Raw genomic sequence first — 23,661 nt, 5'->3', positions numbered from 1 at the left:
AAATGAAGGCTGATCCTGGGCACCCCCTCCCCCTTTTTTTTTTTTAATTTTTTTAAGGTTTATTTATTTTTGAGAGGGGGGAGGGGCAGAGAGAGGGAGACACAGAAGCTGAAGAAGGCTCCAGGCTCTGAGCTGTCAGCACAGACCTAGGCCCCCCTCTTCCCCCTAAGATTTCAGAAGCTCTCACTTCCTAATGAAGGACATCGAGAGCCCGGAGGGCACAGAGATGCTCCTAAACGCGGATACCCTGAAAACGCTTCGGAAAGTCTGTATCTCCCCCGGCTAGAGAGAGGCCAAGAACTTTGAGCTCATTGGCTGGTAGCGGGGGCGGCTGCCAGCGCTTTCCTTTGATTGGGTACTTTCTCATAGAGGAAAGCCAATCATCCAGGGAGGTGGGGGCGGGGCCCGGCTCGCCGTACAGGCCCCGCCCCGAGTTCCGGCTCTAAGCACCGCGGGAGAGTCCGATTGGCGGTGAGTTCTGACCCTTTACCTGCTTAAAGACCCTTAGGTCCAGGACGCCAGCTCACCGCTTAAAGAGTGGGGAGGTAGGGTCATGTCCTCCCTCCGGCCACAGGGAGCACCCCTCCCCCAAGCCCTGAACTCCAGGTGTTACAGTCTCGCCCTCTGTGTGTTCAGTGTCACCGCCTGTGAAATGGGATTGGGTGGGAGGGGTGGGAATGGGAGAAATTGCAGTGCCCCTCGGACACCAAGGCTGTGTCCCCACAGGAGGATGGCGCAGGAGGAGGGCGGGAGCCTGTCCGAAGTACGGGCCCGGGTGGGGGCATCACATGGCATCACCGACCTGGGCCACAAGCTGCACTTCTATGACCGCTGGGCTCCAGACTATGACCAGGTAAACTGGCCACGCTCCTTCCCCTCTCTCCTCTTGCTTGCCCAGCCTCAACTTTGCTATCTCTAAAGAGGGAATAATTAGCTTTGCATCATCCCAGGGTGGCTTGTGAGAATGAGGTGAGACCCGGCAGTCCTGCCTCCCCAAGGACTGGCCCCCTCTTCGGCTCATCCACAGTAGCTCTGCCCTCTGACCAGCCCCATGTTTCCATATTGGCAGCCCCTTGAAAAATCAGGAAACAAGACCTCTCTACCCTGGGACTGCACCTGGAGGAGGTGCCAATAAGCATGCGCGCGCGCGCACACACACACACACACACACACACACACACACACACAGCTTGGCCTGTTTGATTCCTAGACCACCCTACACAGAGGTCACCCAAACACTGGGGCACGGGGCGCCGGTCAGCTCAGTACTCTGTCCCCAGGATGTGGCCGCCCTGCAGTACCGCGCCCCCCGCCTTGCAGTAGACTGCCTTACCCAAGCCCTTCCGGGCCCACCCCATGCTGCCCTGATCCTGGATGTGGCCTGTGGCACCGGCCTGGTGGCTGCTGAGGTGAGGCCTCCCCACATCCCCTGTCCTCTCTTCAACTCCCCACTCGCTCAAATTTCCTCCCACCCCTGGCCCCAGAACTCTGCCTCCCTGCTCAGACTCACCGGTCCCAAACACGTGGACTACATTTACTGCGGAGCCTGCTGCCCTCCCCAGGTGCAGGGACCCAGCTGGGAGATGGCAGGTGTGAACTGTGACTGAGTCCCCCCACCTTAGCTGCAGGCTCGGGGCTTCCTCCAGCTGCATGGGGTGGATGGGAGCCCAGGGATGCTGGAACGGGCCCGAGCCCGTGGCCTCTACCAGAATCTCAGCCTCTGCGTCCTGGGCCAGGAGCCTCTGCCCAGTTCTGAAGGTACTTCCCTTCCCACCCAGGCACCTTGACAGTGAGTGCCCTTCTCTTGTCCAGCCTCCATCCTCCTTGCTGAGCCCTTCACAAGCCCCCGCCCACACTGAGCCCCATGAACCCCCACCGGGACCCTCTCTGAGCCCCTGCGAGCCCCTCTCTCTGAGCCCTCTACCCCGTGATCTGATGTCATCTGGGTATCATGAGGCCACACCAAAGACAGACCCCACACTCCACACAGGGGCCTTCGATGCGGTACTGATGGTGGGTGCCCTCAGCGATGGCCAGGTGCCCTGCAGTGCGATACCTGAGCTTCTGCGAGTTACCAAGCCAGGTGAGGAGCAGGCCCATCCAACCCCACGTGAATGCCTTCCCTCCCGCACACCCACAGACACTAACCTCTGAATGTCTCAGGCTAAGCAAGGGGCAGGGTCCTGCCCAGGGTCACACAGCCTAGCCTAGCTTCCCAGCCACCAGCTGCCACCATCAACAGACCCAGGCAAGCAGGCAGGGCAGACCGGTAGCCAGCTTGCCCTCTTGTCCACTGGGCAGCTCCACTCCCCCTGGCTCTGTTTCCTCGCCTCTGAGTGGTGACCGAGCCCCTTCCCCAATGGATCACAGTGAGCACTGAGTGAAAAGACGTGTCTGAGGCCTTTGCTCCAGTCCTGGCACACAGTAGGGGCTCAGTTCAGTTCCCTCGTCTTCCAGCTCCCTCACGAACTCACTGACAACTGTCAGGTGAGTCTCTTGCTCTTTCCTGGTCTCAGTTTCCTCATCTGTGAAATGGGCTGCTCAGGTGAGATGATAGACGTGAGCACTTTTTGCAACCTCCACCCGTGGGTTGATGTGCAGCTAAGGATTGTGTTTACTGTGCTCCCACTGTGTGCCTTGTCCCACGCTGGCCTCTGCTCTGGAGGGGGGGTACGCACCCTGCCCTCTGGGCTTCGATCACCAACCCACTGCACCCCACTGCACCCTAGGAAGGGGCGTGGGGAAAAGGACCAGGGCACACACTCTGAGAATTCAGGGAAGAGAGGCATTTCCGGGGGACAGGCCGGGGGGGGGGGGGCGGTGCTGACGGCAGTGGGCACAGGAACACAGCCACAGGCCAAAACAGGTCAGGAAGACAGCCACGGGGAGTCAGAGGCAGAAAGGAGCATGGGGGACTGAGCAGGCAGATGCTGAGGCCCTGACTTGGCTGCAGGATGGGCTCAGGAAGCCCCAAAGTGGGCCTGTGGCAGCAAGGCCACATCCTCTCCCTGTCCCCCTCGCCTCCACTGCCAGGAGCCGGGCCTGTGGCTAAGCCTGGGCAGGTCTGGGCAGGCTTCAGCCTCAGGGAGCAGGGTCTTCGATGGGGTCAGAGAGAGAGGTAGTGGTGGGGCTCAAGAGAACAGGAAACCCCCATTGGCATAACCAGCCCCGCCCGCGCTTGTCAGGCCCCTGAGCTGGCTAGAGCCCCGTCTGCTGCACCCCTGTCACAGGCTCCCCTGCTTCGGAGCCTTTCCTCTCACGGAGCCCCAGCCACCCACCCTGCAGGGCCCGGCTTCTCCTCCCCGCTTCCTCCAGGAAGCCTTCCAGACACTGGCCTCTTCTACACGTATCTGAGCCCGCACTGGGCACACTATAGGTGTCTAGGGAACACCAGAAAGGATATGTCACTCATTCATTCCGCCGGCGCTTAATGTGGTCCTTCCTGTGAGACCCGGAAACGAGCCCCACTCTGTAAGCTGGGAAACTGCAGCTCAGAGAGGTGTTGGGACTTACCCAAGGTCCCAAGTGCTTCCTTCCCGTGCATCCAGACACACCACATCCTCCGGCAGAGGGGCTGGGTGAGCACTGAGGAGGGAGTCCCCTCTGTCCAGGGGATTAAGCCAAGAGTTCCCAGCGTAAAGGACGTGTGAGCCTGGAAGTTGGTATAGGAGGCTGAAAACGCAGAAGGGTATTCCTTGAGGCGGGAACAGTGAGCAGCAAAGGCATGGAGATAGGAAAAGGCTGGCGGTGGGGGGGGGGGGATGGGGGGGGTGGCGGTGGTGGGGAGAATGTATGCCCTTGAGGGAAGAGCAGGAAAGATAACCTTTCCCGGAAGGGGTGGGCCTAGAGCCTGGAACCAGGGCTCCTGCCCCTCCCCCACTCACCTCTTTCCCCCCCCCCCCAACTCCTGCCCCCGTCTCTCCCTAGGGGGGCTGGTGTGTCTGACCACCCGGACCAACCCGTCCAACCTTCACTACAAGGAGGCCCTGGAGGCTACCCTGGACAGGCTGGAGCAGGCCGGGGCGTGGGAACGCCTAGTGGCCTGGCCTGTGGACCAGTGGGAACTGGCCACATCCGAGCTTGAGGTGGTGCCCAGAACTTCTGACAGCGATGGCTTCATCTCTGGCATCGTCTACCTGTACCGAAAGCAGGAGGGGGCCCAGGTGGAGGGAGTGAGGCCCAGTCCTCAGCCCCCAGCTGGCCTCTGACCCTCTCATCCAGGTCTCCTCCAGGCCCGTCCTTGGGCCTCCTCTGCTTCATCTGTAAAATGGGGCCCCTGAGCCAACCTTGCCCATTAAATGAGCCCCAGGAGGGGTAGCAGGACTCTGGCTCTGTGAGTCTCTTCCCCAGGAAACTGACATCCGTCCCTGAGAAGGACAGAAGTGAGAAGAGATGGAACAGAGAAGGCCCCCACCCCAGGCCGCCCCTGAGCCAGCCCCGACAGGGCCACAGATGTAACTTCCTGACACCTCCCGTGGTTGGGCCCTCTCACGCTAACTCGAGGACAGGAAACTCATGCCCGTGCCTCTGGCCTTGGCCAAGTACCTTCACATGGCCAGGATTCAGTTTCCTCATCTCTAAAGGAGCCGGAAAGCTGAGCTCAGGGCGTGTCTGCCCGGTGAAAGGGTTCAGTGACCCCCGGGCCTTGGGGGTATGATCAGGACTAATGATAATTCCTCCACACAGAGACTGTGGGAAGGCTCGTTAGGGAGGAAGACTGAAGCCTGGCCTTCAGGACAAGCAGGATTCCGAGGGGTGGAGAAAGGCAAAAAGGACATTCTAGACCCACAGCAGGAAACAGCCTGGGCCAAGGCCAGGACGTGGGACCTGGAGGGTGAGCAGACCAACCTGGATGCCCAGGTTCGGACAGAGCTGGGGCAAAGATGGATAGAGGGCAGGTGGCCCACCCCCCAGGGCTGAGTGTTCTCATGTGGCCTCCCCCCTGGGGTCCCCAGCACTTCAGCAGTGCGTTTCCTATGATCGCCTTGACCTTCCAGCAAACGAAGGGCTTGAGCGAGGTGATTCCCAAGGTGAGGGCCAGCTCTGATTTGTCACAGTTCCTCGAAACCAGGTTGTTGTGGTTTTTTTAAGTGTTCTTGTGTTGACCACCACACAGCGGTCGTACTCCTCCCTCACCCCTGCCCAGGCTTCTAGCCCTCCCCTGCCCACCTTCACGGCTGAAATCAGAAACGATATGGTCTTCCTGTGCACAGGTCCCATTTATTGTAGAAAATTATAGTAATTACCATGACAAACAGATATTAAGTTACAAAACAGAAACCAGAGAGGAGGCAGGGAAAAAAAGGTCCAGGACTTCCTGGGAATGAAGGCCAGAGAAAGACCGTTCCCCCTGCTCTTCCCAGGATGCCCAACGACCTTGGCAGGGGTGGCGAATCCAGGCGTGACCGGTCACAAGAGGCTGGGGTCCTCCTGCCCAGGCCGCTGAGGCAGAGCCCTGAGGCTGCAGGGTGGGGGAAGGGAGGGGTGCAGGCAGCCTGGGCAGCCTCCGCGGTCTCCTCCCCCACCACCACCCAAACCAGTTTGTAGCGCCTTCACCCCTCCCCTCTAAACCCGTCTGTCAACTCTGTGTCAACTCTGCTCCACGGGCAGGTGGGGGAGCGAGGCGCCAGCCATCCTCACGGCCAACACAGGAGTGGGCCGGACACCCGCGGAGGCAGAGCCCAAGCAAATTCAGGGCCATGCTCTCCTGACCGGCAGGAGCCAGCTCCCCCCTCCGCCGCACCCTGTTACTTCCACCCCCTCTCCTGTGTCCCCGGGGCCAGAGGAGGGCAGCACAGGAGTCTCTTTCTGTCCATCCATCCTTGCTGGCGGAGAGGAGGCTCTGGGTAGGTGTCCGAGGGGGCCGGAAGGGGCTGCCGGCCGGTGGCCTGGCTCAGTCCCTGCTTGTGCAGCCTGCGGCCCGTGGCAGGAACATCCCCGGGGGCACGGGCTGCGCCTTCAGTCCAGGGAGAAGCAAAGCCCGGAGACAGAGCTGAGTGGCGGCACCTTACACGTAGTTGCTGGCCGGGGCGGAGCGGGCGGCAGAGTACTTGGCCGAGTAGGGCTTGTCGGTGCGCGGTGGGCAATTGCAGCACAGCAGGGCCCCCCCGAGGAGCAGCAGACCCGAGGCGGCCCAGCCGACGTACAGAGAGGCACCCATCTCCCGCTTCTGGCCGGAGGCCACCAGTGGGTTGTAGAAGTCCCGGATGATGTTGTTGGCCGTCCAGGACACCGGCACCATTACCAGCAGGCCGGCCAGAATGAACACCACGCCCGCCACGATCATGGTCTTGGCCTTGGCGCTCTCGTCCTCCACACAGTTGGTGCACTTGCCGCCCACCACGGACAGCAGCACGCCCAGCACGGCCAGGATGATGCAGACGACCATGAGGGCGCGGGCCGCCTGCAGGTCCTGGGGCAGCGCCAGCAGCGAGTCGTATACCTTGCACTGCATCTGGCCGGTGCTCTGCACCACGCAGTTCATCCACAGGCCCTCCCAGATGGTCTGCGACGTGACGATGTTGCTGCCGATGAAGGCCGTCACGCGCCACATGGGCAGCGCGCAGCTCAGTATGGCGCCCAGCCAGCCCAGCACGGCCAGCGCGATGCCCATCACCTGTAGTCCCATGGAGGCCATGGCTGGGCGTCTGCCGGGGGTCTAGGACCTGGAAGGCTGTGGGGATCCGGCCCCGGGGGGCTGTAGGAATCCAAGCGCTGAGGACAGACCCTCAGCGACTAGAGGGAAGACTTTCACTGCGAGTGCAGAGGCAGAGACGAGACGGTCGGCTCAGCTCCTTATCTCTCCAGAGTCAGAAGCACCAGCACAGTGAGTGTGACCGGACCAGTTCCTGTCTCCAGTCTGACAGGAGACTGGAGACTGGAGCAGTTATATGGCTCGTGGCGGGGGTGGGGAGCAGAGGGAGGGGTTTCTGTCCCTGGGGACTTCCCCTGACCAGTTTCTCTGGATTCCAGAGTCAGGGCCAACAAAGGCCCTTCAAGGCCTCAACCCTGGGCCCCTGAGTCAGGATCCTGGAGAGCCAGTCTCAGGGGAAACTGCCCTCTCCCCACCCCCCCACCCCCGCCCCCAGGCCCTTGCTGAGGTCAATCTGGAGATCGACACTGAGTTACAGTCCACAGGCACCTGGACCCGTGGGGCAGCCACGCCCAGCCGGGTTCGGGTCCCAAAGACAGGATCTCCACACCTCAGGGCTCCCTCCTTCCAGGCTTGGGTGGGCAGATGGGGTGGAGACCCTCAGGGAGGGGGTCTGAGGATAAAATCCCCACCCCAATTACTGTAGTCCTGTCCATATCTCTTCCCCACTGGCCTGATCACTACTGTTCCCATTCTCACCATCCACCCACTTGCCTCACCCGCGTTTTTGGTGTTGGCTCGACAAGGGCAGTTTGGGGAACGAGGGGCTGGGGAGCCAGGACCCCTGGGTCTGTTACTTGCTGTCCCCCCTCTTACCACCACCAGGCTTCCCAGCCCTGCCAGAGGAGAAGAGAGAGGGAAACCTGCCCCCCCCCCCACTCCTGCCCCCTACCAGGAGAGTTCCGGTCACCTCCTCCTGGGGCTGCAGCCTGTTTGGCCAGACTTGAGTGGGGGAGATCACCAAGAACACGCTACGGGCCAGACCCTGGGAGCAAAGCCCAGCAAAAGCCTGTTTACTCTGTGAAGACACACAGAGAGGTGGTCAGATAAAGCCAGGATGGGGGCAAAGTCCCAGGAGGCTTCAAAAGGGAGGAAGAACACAGACAGAATGGAGGTGGGGCTCTGGGAAGGGGGCTTGGAAGGAAAGGGGAGCTGCGTGGTACAACTCTGGGGGTGCAGAGGGCACTAAGAACGGGAATCACCACCAACAGGAGTTTGCAAGGCAGCGGGACTAGGTGAAGGAGGACATTTGGGGAGAAGGAATATGGAGGTCAAAGGTGCTGATGGGGGTGGGGGGGTGGAATGCACTTAATTCTAGGAACCCGGAGGAATCCAGTCTGACCAGACCCTGGGGTCATGGGGGAGGGGCTGGAGAGAAAGGGCCAGAAATCTCTGCCCCAAGTATCACTGAGCCCATCAGGATCAGCAAGGGCATTGGATGCCAGGCAGAGAGGTGCCCGCACACCCTGGGGAGATGTCTCTGGAAACTAAATAGAGGTGAAAGAAAGCAGGGGAGGGGTTGAGGAGGTCTTTGTCAAGGAGAGTGGCTGGATCGAGGGAGCCCCTCACCCTCCACGTGGTCGCCACCACGTGGGGATCTTCAGGTCCCAGAGCCCCCAGCACTGTCCAGCACCACGCTCGGTGCCCTGGGGTGGCTGTGTGTCCTCCGGCTTCCCATGGAAGCATCAGCAAGCATGCGTGATTTAGGTTGGAGTCCTCTGTGAGCCCTGGGCACACCGGAGGCCTTTGGACCCCGTGTTGACAACCTGATACACCGCAGGGCTGGCTGGGACAATCTAGCGTGATGGGGAAGTCGCGGTCTTGCGCTGTGGTTGGCAGTAACGCGTCCGGCCCCTCTGTGAGGCTGGGGGGCTCCCAAAGACCGAAGCAATGCCTGTCTCAGCACAGGGGTGCTCAGTGAATGCTCGGGGCGCTCAGTAAGGCAGGAGGCATTCTCCTGGTTCCCAAACGCCCTCCCCCACTCTCCCCTACACACACACACACACACACACACTGCCAGGGACACACACCAACACAAACAGGGATGGTTTCTGCCTGGACCACACCTCCCAGGGTTTTCCTTACAAGGCTCTGAGGAACAGCACACCCCAAGGCCTGTGGGCTGAGCAACAGAGATAACTACCCTTCGAGATTAAGTGCTTTCCTGTGATGACCTCATCACAGCCTCCCCATCAGTAAGTAGGCAGGGTCTCTTCGAGCTTTTGCACAAATGGGTAAGCTGAGGCCGGAGAAGGCCGAGGGCTTGCCCAGGATGGGATGGGCACTCCTCCATCAGAGCCTCCTTAGCCATGGTCCCAGCACCTCAGCAAGCTTTCTGAGTACAGAAGTGAGTTGGCCAGATGGCCAGACCCCCACCTTGCCCCGCCCCTGCCAACTTCCTGCCCTTGTTTTCCTGGGACACAGCCAACTGGCACTTGGAGAAGTAAGAGTGGGGGAGGGGGAGCACACAGGCCCTAGAACTTTCCACCTGTGGCCCAAAGAAGTGACTAAGAAGCTGTCCTTCCCTGCCCAGTTCAGCCAAGCACATCAGAGGTGGGGGAAGGGAAGGGCAGGTGAAGGAGAGGCCCAGGCAGAGGGCAGGCCCAGAGCAGGGGAGGTCTGTGGGGAGTCCAGATGGGGCTGTGGGCCCAGGTGTGCAAAAGGAACAGAAGGGGATCCCCAGGGGACCGTGAGCAGCTCTGCACATGAGTGGAGCTGGAGAGAGATTTGTAGATGCTTGACTTATGCCAGGAGACACTGGCTGGGTCCCACCCACCTGTTGAAGGAAAAACACTAGCAAAAGCCAGACACTTTTCCTGCATGCGCTCGGGCTCCCTGAGCCTGCCACTCCCAACAGCCTGGACAACCTTTTACTGTGACATCTCTCTCTCTCTCTCTCTCTCTCTCTCTCTCTCTCTATATATATATATATATATATATATATATTGCCACCCATCATCTTTGCTTCTGGGCCAAGGAGGGCAAGGTTGGCATTGATTTCTTTTTCTTTCTCCCAATATTTGCTGTATAATTTCATGCCAATAGAATTATACCACACATGCTGGTTTTTATCAAGGACAGTCCTCTCCCCAGATCAGTTCACCCATCCCTGCCCATGCCAGGAGCATCTTGCCTGCCGTGTGACCATGGGGAGGTCGGTTTCATCCTCAGCCTCAACTTTCCTTGTTGTCAAAGGAGGATATCTGAGCCCTTCTCTCTCGAAGGCAACTGTCAGACGATATGAGGATGTGAAAATGCCTTGTCAGCAGGAAGTTCAGCACCATGAGGACAGAGAAGTCACCCCCTCAGCCCTGGTCCCACTAAGACCAGGTAGGAGCTGGGACTTCTTGGACTCCTGGTCCCCAGAGGCCCAGAAGCTCAGCCAAGCCCATGATCATAACACACAGACACACACACACACACACACACACACCCCAAACATAACATTTTGATCCTTATAACATCAAGGTGTTTTGAAGAAAAAAAGGAAACAGCCTCACTCTCAGCTCAAAAATCAGTCCAGCGGAAAGCTGGTCTGAAACCATTTATTTCTGCAATAGCTCGCAGACACAAGTTCAGCCACAGACACAAGTTAAGATCGTGTTCTTTTTTAACCAGAGACAATGCCATTAAGTTCCACAATGTTTAAATGTCAGTAAGTAGTCTGCAATGGAATGTCACGGTCCCCGGTGAGCATACAGATGGTGTCACCAGGGCACTTCAGAGCCATCTCCCTGGCTCGTTCCAAAGCCGGATCTCCCCGAGGCTTGCGGCAACAGGCAGACTGGCCGCCTCCTGCGTGGCTCTGGCGGCGACAGAGATTTCCCGCACCTTCCCAGTGGAAAGGCTGGGCCCCCGGCTGGGACTTTCAGAATCTGAGGGAGGATGTGGTGGCCCCTGTGTGGCTCTCATCCGGAATAACCCTGGCCCTCCCTGGGCCGAGTCCCAGCTCTGCCACCACCAGTTCTGTGACATTGGGCAACAGAAGCAAACTCTCTCAAACCGATTTCCTCATCTGGGTAAGGAGGGTGACGGTGCCTCCTGCCCAGGGACTGGGAAGCTCAAGCAAAGACACAGAGTCGGGGCCCGGGAGCACTTGGCCCACTGAGATTATTCGGGCCACGCTCACAGGGGTCCGGTGAGCCCAGGACAGGCCACCAGTTCCTAGGCTGGGAAGTGGAGGCCTGGCCCTCTGCCTGGCAGCCCGCGCCAGCGGCCATCCTCCCCACCGGCTGGGGACGGGGTAATGACAGGCCTGGCGGCACAGGAGGCCTGACTGCCCGGCCTGGCCAGACCGGCTGAGCCTGTGCTACCCCCTGGCTGGGCCCCACGTGGGCTGAGGGAAAGGGTGGGGGTGGAGGGTGGCCCCTCCAGGGAAGGGAAGCCAGGCCACACTGCTGCCTGCTGGCCACCCGGGTAGAGAGATGGGGACATGGATTCCGAGAGAGAGGGACTTCAAGTCCCCTTCGTGTGCTTGGTTAGAGAGAGGGTCAGATGGGGGCAAGCGTTCCTTGAAGGGATGTAAACGAATGAGTTTGCTTTTTTTTTTTTAAGTTTGTTTATTTTGAGAGAAAGACAGGGACGGGCAGAGAGAAAGATGGGGAAGAGAGGGAATCCCACGCTGGCTCTGCGCTAACAGCTCAGTCCCTCATTCCGATGCGGGACTCGATCTCACGAACCGTGAGGTCATGGCCAGAGCTGAGATCAAGAGTTGTAACTGACGGAGCCACCCAGGTGCCCCTCGTAACTGAGCGAGTTTTTAATTACTTCCCATTAAATTCGTGCCTCGGACCCCAGCTTCCCTCTGGAAGGAACCCCGTATTTATGTGCGACCTTGATCATCCTTACCATCCCACCCAGCTGTGCAGCCGATCATGGGCCACTCCCCTGCTTCTCAGAAAGATCCATCCCAGACCCCAGAGGTGCGGTGTCCTTCCCAGCCACCCCTGTCCCTCCCCCTGCTCCCCCCCCCCATTTCAAGGCAGCCCTGTCTCTGCTGGATGTGTCTTGTTTTTTCCAGAAGCAGTGGAAGGACAGAACCTAAAGGCCAGGGGGTCCCTGAGGACTCAGCTGATGCCCAGCCCTGCCCCTCCGGAGCCAGGGAACCCATTTCCACCAGACCCCTCCAGTCAGCTGGTCAGCAAATTGTTTTCGAGTACCTCTTACAAGCCAGGCACTAGGCTGAGGGCCTTAGCGTGACGAGAAACCATTGTCTCTTCCTACAAAACCATGCAAGGGTATCATCATTCCCATTTTAGAGATGAGAAAACGGAGGGTCTGAGAACTGACGTGACATTCCAGGGCCACCAGGATTCACACCCGGCCCTGCCTGATTCTGGGGCTTGTCCTCTGCACCCACCCTCTCACTTAATACTCTCCCTTTGTTTCTCCTTTTAGTCTTCCGAGGAGGCTACAGGGAGCTTGGCAGGCCCAGGGCTGGACATGGAACTCAATGGGGAACGTGGCTGGCACTTGCCCTCAAGGTCCACCCCCACTCTGAATAGACAATCCAGTATCAGATGGTCTGTGTGAACTCTGCAAAGGAAATGGCCTGCCCCACCCAGGGCCCACAGCAGGCTTCCTGGAGGAGGTGGCAGGTGGAGAGGAGACCTGAAGGGTGAGTAAAAGATTAGAAGTCTATGAAGAAAGAGCTCTGCAAAAGGCGGTGGGGGCGGGGGAGGGAGGGAGGGTGCTGGGATGGATCTTTCTACACCCGGGGGGAGGGGGATAGGTAAGAGAGGAGGGCCTCCGGTGGGGGCGCTTGTGGAGTCTGGTGCTGGCAGTTGATGGGGCTGGGCTGGAAATCAAGTTGGGCACATCAGGGGAGGCCTTGAGTGCCAAGTTCAGGAGCCTGGAGGCACAGGGGAACCACGGACAGGCTTTGAGCAAGGGCAGGCCTGGCCAGCTGTGACTCGTGGGGAGGTACCTGGGCCAGTGTGGGGGAGGAGAGAGAGGGCTGTCCTGCTTTCAGGGGGACCCTCAGAGCACGGGAGGCAGGGTTTCACGGGGGTGGGGGGAAAGGGGGTGTTTTGACCCAGAACCAGCCAGGACCCCCAGAGCAACCCACTAGCCCTGGGCGAGGCCTGGCCCTGTCTCCAGTGGGCCCCGGCTGAAGCCGTCCCACCCGGCTTCCTCTCCACCCCCCTGGTGGGAGCTTCGGAGGACTCTGGAACCTGGCACCCTTGCTCTCCAAGCAGCCTGGGCAGGGCACGCACCTGCTGATGACAAGCAGAGAAGCTGTCTCTGCTTCTATGACGCACCGAGGGGGAGAAAGAAACCAGCAGGCTGACCTGGGGACTCCCAGGCAGCCTGTGAGTCAGGAGTGACAGGCCAAGGACAAAACCAGAAGTCTAAGGATCCTAAATGGCATCAAGCCCCAACCCCAGGTGACTCAGAGATCACATTACCCCTCCCTCCGGTGTGGAGGCCCCCCAGGCCTGGCCTTCCGGGCCTCTCTCAGACTTTCTCCTGCCGTGCCTCTGGCATGGATGGGGAGGACCCCACCCGCAGACCCCTGGCCTCCTCGGGCCCCTCAAGTCCAGCTGCCAGATCTTGGTCCTACCGCCGGATGCACCCACTGACCCAGCCCGGCCAGCGGCCCTCACCCCCCGCCGGCTCCCAGCTGTGGATGGGTCTAGCCCCAAGGAAGGGCGCGCGCCCCGACCTGCCCCATCAGCTGGGTGGCAGGAGGTGGGGAGCCAGGAGCAGCCACGCTTGTGGTTAGGTTTGAACTTTTTTGTTTTTCAATGTTCTTTTTATGGCCCGGCTTAACCTACATGGTTTGAACTTTTGGCGTGAGCCCAAGTATCCACCTGCAGCACCAGTGAATGCCCTCCCTCCCCCATCCCTCCTCCCTTCCTCCCCCATCCCTCCTCCCTCCCTCCCCATCCCTCCTCCCTCCCCATCCCTCCTCCCTCCCTCCCCCATCCCTCCTCCCTCCCCATCCCTCCTCCCTCCCTCCCCATCCTTCCTCCCTCCCTCCCCCATCCCTCCTCCCTCCCTCCCCCATCCCTCCTCCCTCCTTCCCCCATCCCTCCCTCCCCCATCCCTCCTCCCTCCCTCCCCATCCCTCCTCCCTCCCTCCCCCATCCCTCCTCCCTCCTTCCCCCATCCCTCCCTCCCCCATCCCTCCCCCATCCCTCCTCCCCCCCTCCCCATCCCTCCTCCCTCCCTCCCCATCCCTCCTCCCTCCCTCCTCCACACACACACACATACACACACACACACACACGCTTGCTTCTCCCCAGCAGGGCTGGGGGAGCCGCAGATGCCAGCTTGGTGTCACTACCCTCACCCCGCGGCTCTCCACCCCCGCAACCTCCCCAGGCCAGGCCTCCCCACCCAGGAAGTATGAAGCTCCCCACACACACCTAGACACCCACAGGTCCCTCCTGGTCCCATCAGCCATTGCCAGGCCCCAGTTGCCATGGAACCCTCCAGCCTCCAGGCCCAGTGGCCCCTCCAGGGCCTGGGGCTCAGGGGCCTCCCAGCTACACGTGGTGGGGGGGGAGGGGGGGATCAGAAATCATTGACCAGGAACCAGGCAGCCATCACCTAAAAGTTTATCGCCTTTTGTTCCTGGGAACAGTGCTTGGTGGACCACACCGTAGGGCCTTTCCCCTGTCACATGCCCCCTAAGTCATTGCCTCCAAAGGAAGGCACCTCTCCCCCATCCTCCCTGTCTGTCTCCACTCCAGAACACCAAATCCTGGTTCTTCTTGACCTCGGCTTCTACCTTGGGGTCAAGCTCAAGGAGAGCTTCTGTCTCAGCCCGCCTCTCTTCCCACCCTCCCCGTCCAAAGCCTGGCCAATGGCAGCTGGCAACAGGGACAGGAGAGAGAACAAACACCAACTGATGTGGCAAGAACGCCCTTACCCCAGCCATTGTTTCCTCAGCCTCCTCACCGGCCTCTCTCCAGCCTCCCCCTCCACACCAAGGTCACAGTGACCTTGAGACACACACTGGCCCTGCCCAGAAGCCTTCCCGGGTGTCCTGAGTGAGCGAGATGAAGTCCCGACCTCAGGGACCCCTAAAGTCTACCCTAGTCTGGCCCAGCCTTCCTCTCCTGCCACATATCCTAATGTCCTAATGTCCTGGCTGGCCACCGTGTCCGCCAGCCTCTCGTCCCTTATCACCACACCCTGAGCACACTCATCATTTTGCTGCACAGCAAAGCCTGTCCCTTCCTTCAAAGCCCAGCTCTAAGGCCATAGCCTGTTGGCTCACCCACATGCTTGGGATCACCCCATCAGAGCACCTGCCACACTGCGTGTGGATGTGGTCTCTGCCTCCCGCCCCCCAGCCCTCCCACGCGAGGCTAGGTTCCTCGACGGTGAGATGACCACCTACTCTTCTCTGGCTCTCCAAGAAGAGCCCGTGTGTGTCTGAACAAGCATCAACATCTAGCTACTGAATTACTAGTATTTTTTTTAATGTTTATTTTTGAGAGAGAGACAGAGACAGAGCACGAGCGGCGCAGGGGCAGAGAGAGATGGAGACAGAATCTGAAGCAGGGTCCAGGCTCCAAGCTGTCAGCACAGGGCCCGTTGTGGGGCCTCGAACTCATGACCGGTGAGATCATGACCTGAGCCAAAGTTGCGTACTTCACGGAGCCACCCAGATGCCCCCTGAATTACTAGTTTTACTGGATAAGAGTGAATAAAAGAAGGCAGATATTAATAGAAATAAGTGATTGAGGGGCGCCTGGGTGGCTCACTCAGTTGGGCCTCTAACTCTTTGATTTCAACTCAGGTTATGATCTCACAGTTCATGAGTTTGAGCCCTGCATCGGAGTTTGCTTGGGATTCTCTCTGGCCCCTGCTCACACTAGCGCCCTCTCTCTGTCTCTCAAAAATAAAATGAACCAAAAAAAAAAAAAAAGAAAGAAATGACTGAATAAATAAATAGAGGGAAAGAGAAATCTCCCATGCAGAAAATTTTCAAAACATATATATAAATGCTACTCCCTCATTAAGGGGAAACATAACCCCCTCCCCTCAAGTGTGGGCTGCAGAGTTACTTTCTTCCAAAGAGGACAGTATGGGAAGGAGGAGAAAAGACTACGTTTATAGTAGAGGAATCTGACATACACTCGCTCAGCCAGGTGATCAAGGTCAACATCAATAGCCATAAACCATGTTGGGAATATACACGCTTGGTAGTATGTGAAAACAATAGCACTTTGCCTCTGGGGTCTTGCTCCCCCCAAAACAATCCCAATGTAATCATGAGAAAAACACCAGACAAATCCCAATAGAGGGGCACCTTACAAAATATCTGATCGGGACCCCTCAAAACTGTCAAGGTCACCAAAAACAAGAAAAGCCTGGGAAACCGTCGCAGCCAAGAGAAGCCTCGGGAGAAACAATGACTGGATGTTATGGGGTGTCCTGGATGGATCCTGGGGGCAGGGGGAAGGCCCTTAGGTAAAAACTGGAAAGCAAAATAAAGTACGGGCCTTAGTTAATAGTGGTCTATCAATATTGGCTCATTAATTGGAACAAATATGCCACATTCACGCAAGATGTTAATACTAAGAAAACTGGTTGGTATTAAAATAAAAACGGAATTTAAAAAATAACAGGGGGGCGCCTGGGGGACTCAGTCGGTTAAGCATCCCACTTCTACTCAGGTCATGATCGCACGGCTCATGAGTTCGAGCCCAGTGTCGAGCTCTGTGCTGACAGCTCAGAGCCTGGAGCCTGTTTCAGATTCTGTGTCTCCCTCTCCCTCTGCCCCTCCTCTGCTCACTCTCTGTCTCTCTCAAAAGTAAATAAATAAACATTAAAAAAAAATAATAATAAAAATAATAGGAAAACTGGGTGTGGGGTTATACAGGAACTCTCTGTACTATGTTTCTCAATTTCTCTCTAAATGTAAAACTGTTCTAAAAAATAAAGCCTATTTTATATTTTTTAAGTTTATGTATGTATTTTGAGACAGAGAGAGAGCATGAACAGGGGAGGGGCAGAGAGAGAGAGAGAGGGAGAGAGAGACAATTCCAAGCAGGCTCCACACTGCTAGCACAGAGCCTGACGCAGGGCTCGACCTGAGTTCATGGCCTGAGCCAAAACCAAGTGTCCATGCTTAACTGACTGAGCCACGCAGGCACCCCAATAAAGTCTATTTGAGAAACAAAAGAAGAAAGAAGGCAAGCTAGCTAGCTGAGCCCAAGCCCCACCTCCTCCAGGGAGCCTTCCTGGCTCATGCCTGGGCAGTGAAGGGGCATTGGGGTTGCCAGCAGGCAGGACTCAGTACTCAGCTCTGCTCATGTTCCAGAACCTCTCTGGTGGGGAACGTCCCGTTTTAGGAGATGCCTATGCTGAAGTACTGGGCGGTCAACGGTCATGCTGTATTCGTGTAACTCTCATGAACCGCCCAGAAAAAAAAAAAAGTGTGTGTGTAGGGAGGGGAGAGGGAGTGCAGAAATGGAGCAAAATGCTAGCAAGTGGTGAACCTGGGTGGAGGGTGAGTGAGCGTTCACTGAGCTGTTCTTGCAACTTTTATGTAGGTTTTAATTTTCCAAGACACAAAGTTGGGAGAAAAATTAAGGGATGCGTCAGGAGGGTGGGCAGGAGGGACCCACCGGGAACCACATGCGCAAGGAGGGAGCAGAGGCCCGGAGGGCAGGAGGGGCAGAGAGGTGGGGGGAAGGTAGGCAGGTGTGGTGAGGGTCTGTGAAGCCCAGACGCTCAGGGCCTGGCAGGCAGGGGTGAGACGCCGAGATACAGTCAGCAGGCGGGACAGGAGCTGCTCAGGCCTGGCGTCTTCATCTAGCCCGTCCCGCCACCTGGCAGGCCAGAGCCCCAGAGCTGCCCAAGGGTTGGGTCACATGATACTGTCCACCCCCTCCCTAAAACACAAGTACAAGGGCTCTCCTGGCCCCCGCGTCCCCAGCCCTGTGGCCTTGGGGAATGCCTTCATTCCCCGGCCTCTCCTGACCCCCGTGCGTGTGGAATACCCTGGGCTCCCCTGCTGATGGGGAAGTGCCCCCCCCCCCCGTCCTATCTAACTAAACAGCCCCCGGGGCCTCTGGGACCAAAGCAAGCCTCCCAAGCAAGCTCTTCTCTCCCCCATGCTCTGGACAGGCCGGGGAGCTCGGGCCTTGCTGCCTTACAGGCAATAGTAACTCCCCCAAATGCTCATAGCAGCTCTATTCTGACAGCCAAAAGGTGGAAGCGACCCCAGTGGCCAGTAGTGGATGAATGCATCAACAAAGCGGACTAGGTCCCTACACTGGGATTACTTTTAGCCATAAAAAGGAAGGGAGTGCTGATCTACACCGCAACAGACGAACCCTGAAAACACTGTGCTAAGTGCAAGACGCCAGATAGAAAGGCCCCATATTGTACGAGTCTGTTTACAAGAAACGTCTAGAAGAGGCAAATCTATAGAGACGGGACACGGGTCAGTGCTTAGGGCTGGAGGGGTGGGAGCGGGGGTAAAGGGTAAGGGGTCTCTCTTTGGGGTGATGAAATGTTCTACAACCGCGGTGATGGTTGCCTAACTGTAAATATACTCAAAACCCACTGAATTATACACTTTACATGGGCGGATTATATGGTATGTGAATTGTATCTCAAAGCAGCTCGAAAAACAGTAATTAGCACTTCCCAACTGCCTGTCGGGTGCCAGGCAGGCCGCACGCAGCTGCTGTTAACCCCCAGGAAACTACGATTTGGTGCTGGCGACGCGTTCTACCCATGAAGAAACGGAAGCTTGGAGCAGTTCGGAGATCTCCCCAGGGACGCACGGCTTGTGCAGGCAGGACGTGAACCCAGAACTGACGGGCACCAAAGAGTGTGTAACCACCACCACAAGCATCAGGTCTGCTCCAGCTTGTTTCCAAGATGTCACTGAACCCCCAGCTCGCTGGAGCAGGGGAGAAACTCAGAACCCCACAGGCCCTGCCTTTGAGAACTGTAGGCAGGCTGTGGACACGCGGGAGGGGATCAGGCCTGGCTGGGATGGTGTGGGGCTGGGGTGAAGGGTGCGGGGAACACAGCAGGGTAGTGGAAATTCCGGCTGTCCATCTGTCCCCCAGGGGGTTGGGCCCCGCCGCACCGGCCTGCGGCAGCGCTCCCGCGAGTCGCCCCCGTGTGTTTGCTTGTGGGAACTGCAGCCTCCGAGGGGCCGCGCGCCCTAGGAGCAGAGTTTTGAAAATCTCTCCTGCGCTCTGGTGGGAACAGAGGAAGGGACAGCTGTGACCTGAGGAGGTGCGATGGGGCTTTCAAAAGTGCCCCCAGTGGGGTTCAGTGAAGGGAGGGCGTGCAGTGCCAATGGGGAGCCCATAGATGGCTCCCCAGATTTTTCATCATGATGCTAAATAAAAGATGACCAGTGAGGGGGTGGGGGGGGGGGTAGGGGGGTGGCCTCGGCTGGGCAGCCCTGAAGTGGGCGCCCTTGGGTGTCTCAGAGGGCACAGCATGTGTGGCCGAAGCTCTGAAGCAAAGGGCGAGGAGGTGACCATCCAGGGCAGGACAGTGAGGTCCACAGGAAGGGGGCAGCCCACACCTGATGGGGTGGCCCCAGGAGCAGGGGAGGGACTGGGTCTGAGAGGGGTGAACTTAAAAAATGAGCTTGGGGATGAAGGGGGGTCTGCTGTCCGTCCAGAGGGGCAGGGAGGAGGGTAGGTAGAGGATTGTGTGCCAGCCTGAGAACAGGAGGGGGGTGGGCAGGGGCCCCTGGGTGACGTGGACTCCAGAGTCGCAGTCCCTGCCTTCCCCTCCCCCAAGCTGTCACCCCCGCAGCCACAGTCCTGCCACCTGGACCTGGAAGGTTGATGGAAACCCTGGTTCACTTGTTGGTGGACTGGAGAGGCAGCCCGGCCAAGGACAAGCTGGCCATCTCCCGGACCCTGGCCCCTGGGGAAAAAGAGAGTTTGGGGAACAGACAAGGCCCAGAGTGGAAGGCTCGGTGCAGAGAGAGGAAAGCCCTGAAGGGTGGGTTCAGGCCGCCTAGTGCCAGTAAGGCTGAGTCTCATCCGGGCACCGCCCTTTGGCAAAGCTTCCGGGCAGCCCCCAGGCTCGGTTTCAGCAGACTAAAAACGGAAGAAGCCCCGGCAGGGCACAGCCTCTTTATGGCTTTTGGTGAAACCTGGCCCTGGGGACAGGGAAGAAGTTTCCCAGGCAGGTGGGAGGGAGGAGTGACTCATTCCTCACTCCCAGGCTCCGTGACACCACAGAGCGTTGGAATTAGCCAGAAGCAGCCAACCGGGCCGGGCCAGTCGGAGAGAAAACAGCCCCAGCCCCACCCTGGCCACTCTCACCTCCCACCTCCCACTGCCGCCCACAGGAAGGGACAGAGCACGCCCGGAACACAGTTGGTTCCCTGGATGAGAAACACACACCCTCTCACACAAGCACGAACGCACACACACCCAGAAGTAAACAGCCACCATCCACAGACACGGGCACGCACGTCCAGGGGGTCCCAGGTTCCCACCAAGAGGCCCGCCACCGCTAACGCACAGCAAAGCACGGCACCCAATGGGGGTAGAGTCCTGCTCAGAGACACAGCCAGCCCCGGCTGGCCCAGAGCCAGTTCCCAGGTAGCCAGTTGAAGAGGCTCCGTAGGGAAAGAGAAGGAAGGAGATAAGGCAGCGAAGGTGGAGGGGATCCCGAATCAGGGCGGTCACTGCTGAGGACTTGGGTTTTAGACGCCCAGGGCTAGGTCCTGTTGGACCCCACTGTCCAAGAATCCCGGGAATGGACGGCACCTTGGCTGTTTCTGCCAGCGCAGCCCAGCCCTGGCGTCCCGGGCCAGGACCCCCAGGTTGTCATGTTTTTCCACCCCAGACGGGCTTCCCAGGGCAGGGCCTGTGACCCCTCAGAAAATTCTCCCCAGAGGCATGGCCATGAGCAGAGCGCAGGCGTGCTAGATGTGATCATTTTTATTGAAAGCAACAAACACTGGCAATGTGTAACTTAAGTCAAAAAGGTAAGTATGAGTCTGGGTGCCTGGGTGGCTCAGTCGGTTGAGCATCTGACTTTGGCCAGGTCGTGATCTCATGGTTCGTGGGTTCAAGCCCCACGTCGGGCTCTGTGTTGACAGCTCCGAGCCCAGAGCCTGCTTCGGATTCTGTGTCCCCCTCTCTCTCTGCCCCTCCCCCGCTCATGCTCTGTCTCTCTCTCTCTCTCTCTGTCAAAAATAAATAAAACATTTTAAAAAATTTAAACAAAATCAATAAGAAAAAGACAACCTAATAAAAGACAGACAAAGGCTATGAATTGGCATCTTATAAGATGAAGAAGTTGGAATGACCAATGAATCTATAAAAGGTGTTCAATGCATTTTTAAAAAAGGAGAGGGGAATGCCTGGATGGCTCAGTCAATTGGGCATCCAACCTTGGCTCAGGTCATGATCTCAGGGTTTGTGACTTCGGGCCCACACCACATTGGGCTGGCTGCTGTCGGCATGGAGCCCACTTCGGATCTTCTGTCCCCCTCTGTCTCCCCCTCCCCAACTTGTGCTCTCTCTCAAAAATAACGTTAAAAAAAAGGGTGTTCAACCTCACTAGCCATCAGACAGATGCAAATTGTAACAAGTTAGCATTTCACATCCACAGAAGAACAAACTTTAAAAGTCTGACACTAGCAAGTATTTACGGGGATGTGTAGCAACAGAGCCTGCCCACATGCTGGAGAGAGTGTTGGTTGGCACAGCGATTTTAGAAAATCATTTGGCAAGACCTCTTAAGGTGGATGGTGTGTAAACCTTAGGACCCAGCATTTCCACTGCTAGAGAAATTCTCAAGGCGTGTGTGCCTGCAAAACAAGGAACAGCTCACGTGTAACAGAAAAGCAATTGGAAACAAACCACCTGCTCATCATCAAAAGAAGAATGGACATGAGTTGTGACATACTCACACAACGGAATCCTATACAGCAACGAAAAGTGAATGAAATACTGACACACCCAACACCATGCAGGGACCTCACTTTGAGTTAAAGGGGTCAGAAATGGATGAATACACACAGATTCTATTTATACAAAATGGCAAAACAAGCAACAGTCATCAATGGTGAAAGAGGTGACCATCTCTGGGGAGACAGAAAAAGAAGGGACACCAGGGGTTATGGAAATGTTCTCTCTCTTGATTTGGGTGGTGGTTTCCTGGTACGTGCAAACATAAATATTTCATCAAGCTGTCCTTTTAAGATTTGTGGGTTTTAGGGCCCCCTGGCTGGCTCAGTTGGTAGAGCATGCAACTCTCGATCTTGGGGTTGTTGGGTGTAGAGATTACTTAAAAATAAAACCCTCGGGGGGCGCCTGGGTGGCGCAGCTGGTTAAGCGTCCGACTTCAGCCAGGTCACGATCTCGCGGTCCGTGAGTTCGAGCCCCGCGTCGGGCTCTGGGCTGATGGCTCGGAGCCTGGAGCCTGTTTCCGATTCTGTGTCTCCCTCTCTCGCTGCCCCTCCCCCGTTCACGCTCTGTCTCTCTCTGTCCCAAAAATAAATAAACGTTGAAAAAAAAATTAAAAAAAATAAATAAATAAATAAAAAATAAAATAAAATAAAACCCTCGGGGGCTCCTTGGTCGTTCAGTCGGGTAAGCATCTAACTCACGATTTCTGCTCAGGTCACGATCTCATGGTTTGTGAGATCGAGCCCCACGTCATGTTCTATGCTGACCGCACAGAGCCTGCTTGGGATTCTCTCTCTCCCTCTGCTTCTGCCCCTCCCCTCACGCGTGCACGTACGTGCACACACTGTCTCCCTCCCCTCTCTCCCTCTCTCTCTCTCTCTCTCAAAATAAATAAACTTTAAGAAAAAAAATCAAATCTTTGGACAAAAAACAATGTGCCTTTTAAGGACCTCACTGAATGTATTTTAGGACGAGAAAAAAAGAAACCGCGTGGCGAAAGTCTCCGTAAAAATGGTAAAAGAGAAGCCATGGTCTGGGAGAAGATATTTGCAACAAATGATTAGCATTCAGAATACACAAATTCTATGAATCAATAAGAAAAGGACAAGCATTCCAACAGAAAACTAGGCAAACTCCGTCAATAAAGTAGCCCACAGAGATGGCACTGAAATGAGTGATAAACAAGTGGGAAGATGCGCGATGTCACCAATAACCAGCGCAAGGCACACGAAATAATGAGATGTCACTTGCCACCCGCAGAATGGCAAAAACAAAAGCAAACACAAACACAAACAATAAAGGGTCTGATTCTAGCCAGTATGGCAGGGGTGTGCAGTAGGAAGTCTCCAGCATGCTGGAGGGAGTGCCAATTAGCACAACAATTTTCGAGACTCATTTGGCAATATCCGGTAAGGCGCAAGGTGCATTTACCCTACGACCCAGCAATTCGCTTCCAAAGAAACTCTCGGGCATATGTACCTGTAGGCATTTATAAGGACGTGCCTCGCATCGTATTTGTCATAGCAAAACAGTTGGAAGCAATCCAAATGCTCGTGGAGAGAAGAGAGGTAAACTGTGGTACACTCGCAGGACGGAATGCTACACAGCAGTTACAATGAATGAACTAGAGCTTCTTGTAGAAACGTGGGTCGGTTTTGAAGACGTACGGTCAATGAAAAAAGCAAACTGGGGAATGGTATGCGCAATCGAAGACCATTTACGTAAAAATGTTTAAAACGCCAAATAGATCTACGTATTGTGAGTGGACGTATACGTAAGTAGCAAAAATATAACACCTGAACAGGAAGATGATGTATCCACTTTAGGACAATGTTCCCTGGAAGAAGAGAAGGGAATGGGATAGTGAAGGGGCACAAAAGATTTGCTAAATCTGAGTGATGGAGTCCCATGGGGGTTTCTTATAGTACTCTTTCCACCTTCCTGAGTGTGTGAAATAACTTTAAATCTATGTTTGAGGGGCACCTGGGTGGCTCAATCGGTTAAGCGTCTGTCTCTTGATTCCGGCTCAGGTCGTGATTTCATGATTCGTGACTTCAAGTCCCACATCAGGCTCTGTGCTGACACAGTGCAGAGCCTGCTTGGGATTCTCGCTCTCCCTCTCTCTTTGTCCTTCCCCCGCTC

At 56.8% G+C, this 23,661-nt stretch overlaps 2 protein-coding genes across 2 annotated transcripts; one reads left to right on the top strand and one right to left on the bottom strand.

The window, feature by feature from the left end:
- The first annotated feature begins 388 nt into the window (after positions 1-388).
- Positions 389-4,323, top strand: METTL27 (methyltransferase like 27). Its single transcript, XM_045460080.1, is given in 7 exon segments — positions 389-471; positions 727-853; positions 1,281-1,409; positions 1,623-1,758; positions 1,991-2,083; positions 3,928-4,048; positions 4,050-4,323. Coding segments are annotated over 6 exon segments (729 nt in total). The 5' UTR covers positions 389-471; positions 727-730; the 3' UTR covers positions 4,177-4,323.
- Positions 4,324-5,200: 877 nt separating this feature from the next.
- Positions 5,201-6,882, bottom strand: CLDN4 (claudin 4). Its single transcript, XM_045460081.1, has one exon. The coding sequence runs from the start codon at positions 6,635-6,637 to the stop codon at positions 6,008-6,010; it is 630 nt and encodes a 209-aa protein (XP_045316037.1). The 5' UTR covers positions 6,638-6,882; the 3' UTR covers positions 5,201-6,007.
- Positions 6,883-23,661: the final 16,779 nt, after the last annotated feature.

This window comes from Leopardus geoffroyi, chromosome E3, assembly GCF_018350155.1.
Source record: "Leopardus geoffroyi isolate Oge1 chromosome E3, O.geoffroyi_Oge1_pat1.0, whole genome shotgun sequence".
NCBI classification, from domain to species: domain Eukaryota; kingdom Metazoa; phylum Chordata; class Mammalia; order Carnivora; family Felidae; genus Leopardus; species Leopardus geoffroyi.
Note: the sequence above shows the minus strand (reverse complement) of the source record. Positions and strands in the feature narration are given on the sequence as shown.

Bases quoted from the DNA above. Each gene is read 5' to 3' on its own strand.
- CLDN4 (XM_045460081.1), bottom strand. From the start codon at position 6,637: ATGGCCTCCATGGGACTACAGGTGATGGGCATCGCGCTGGCCGTGCTG.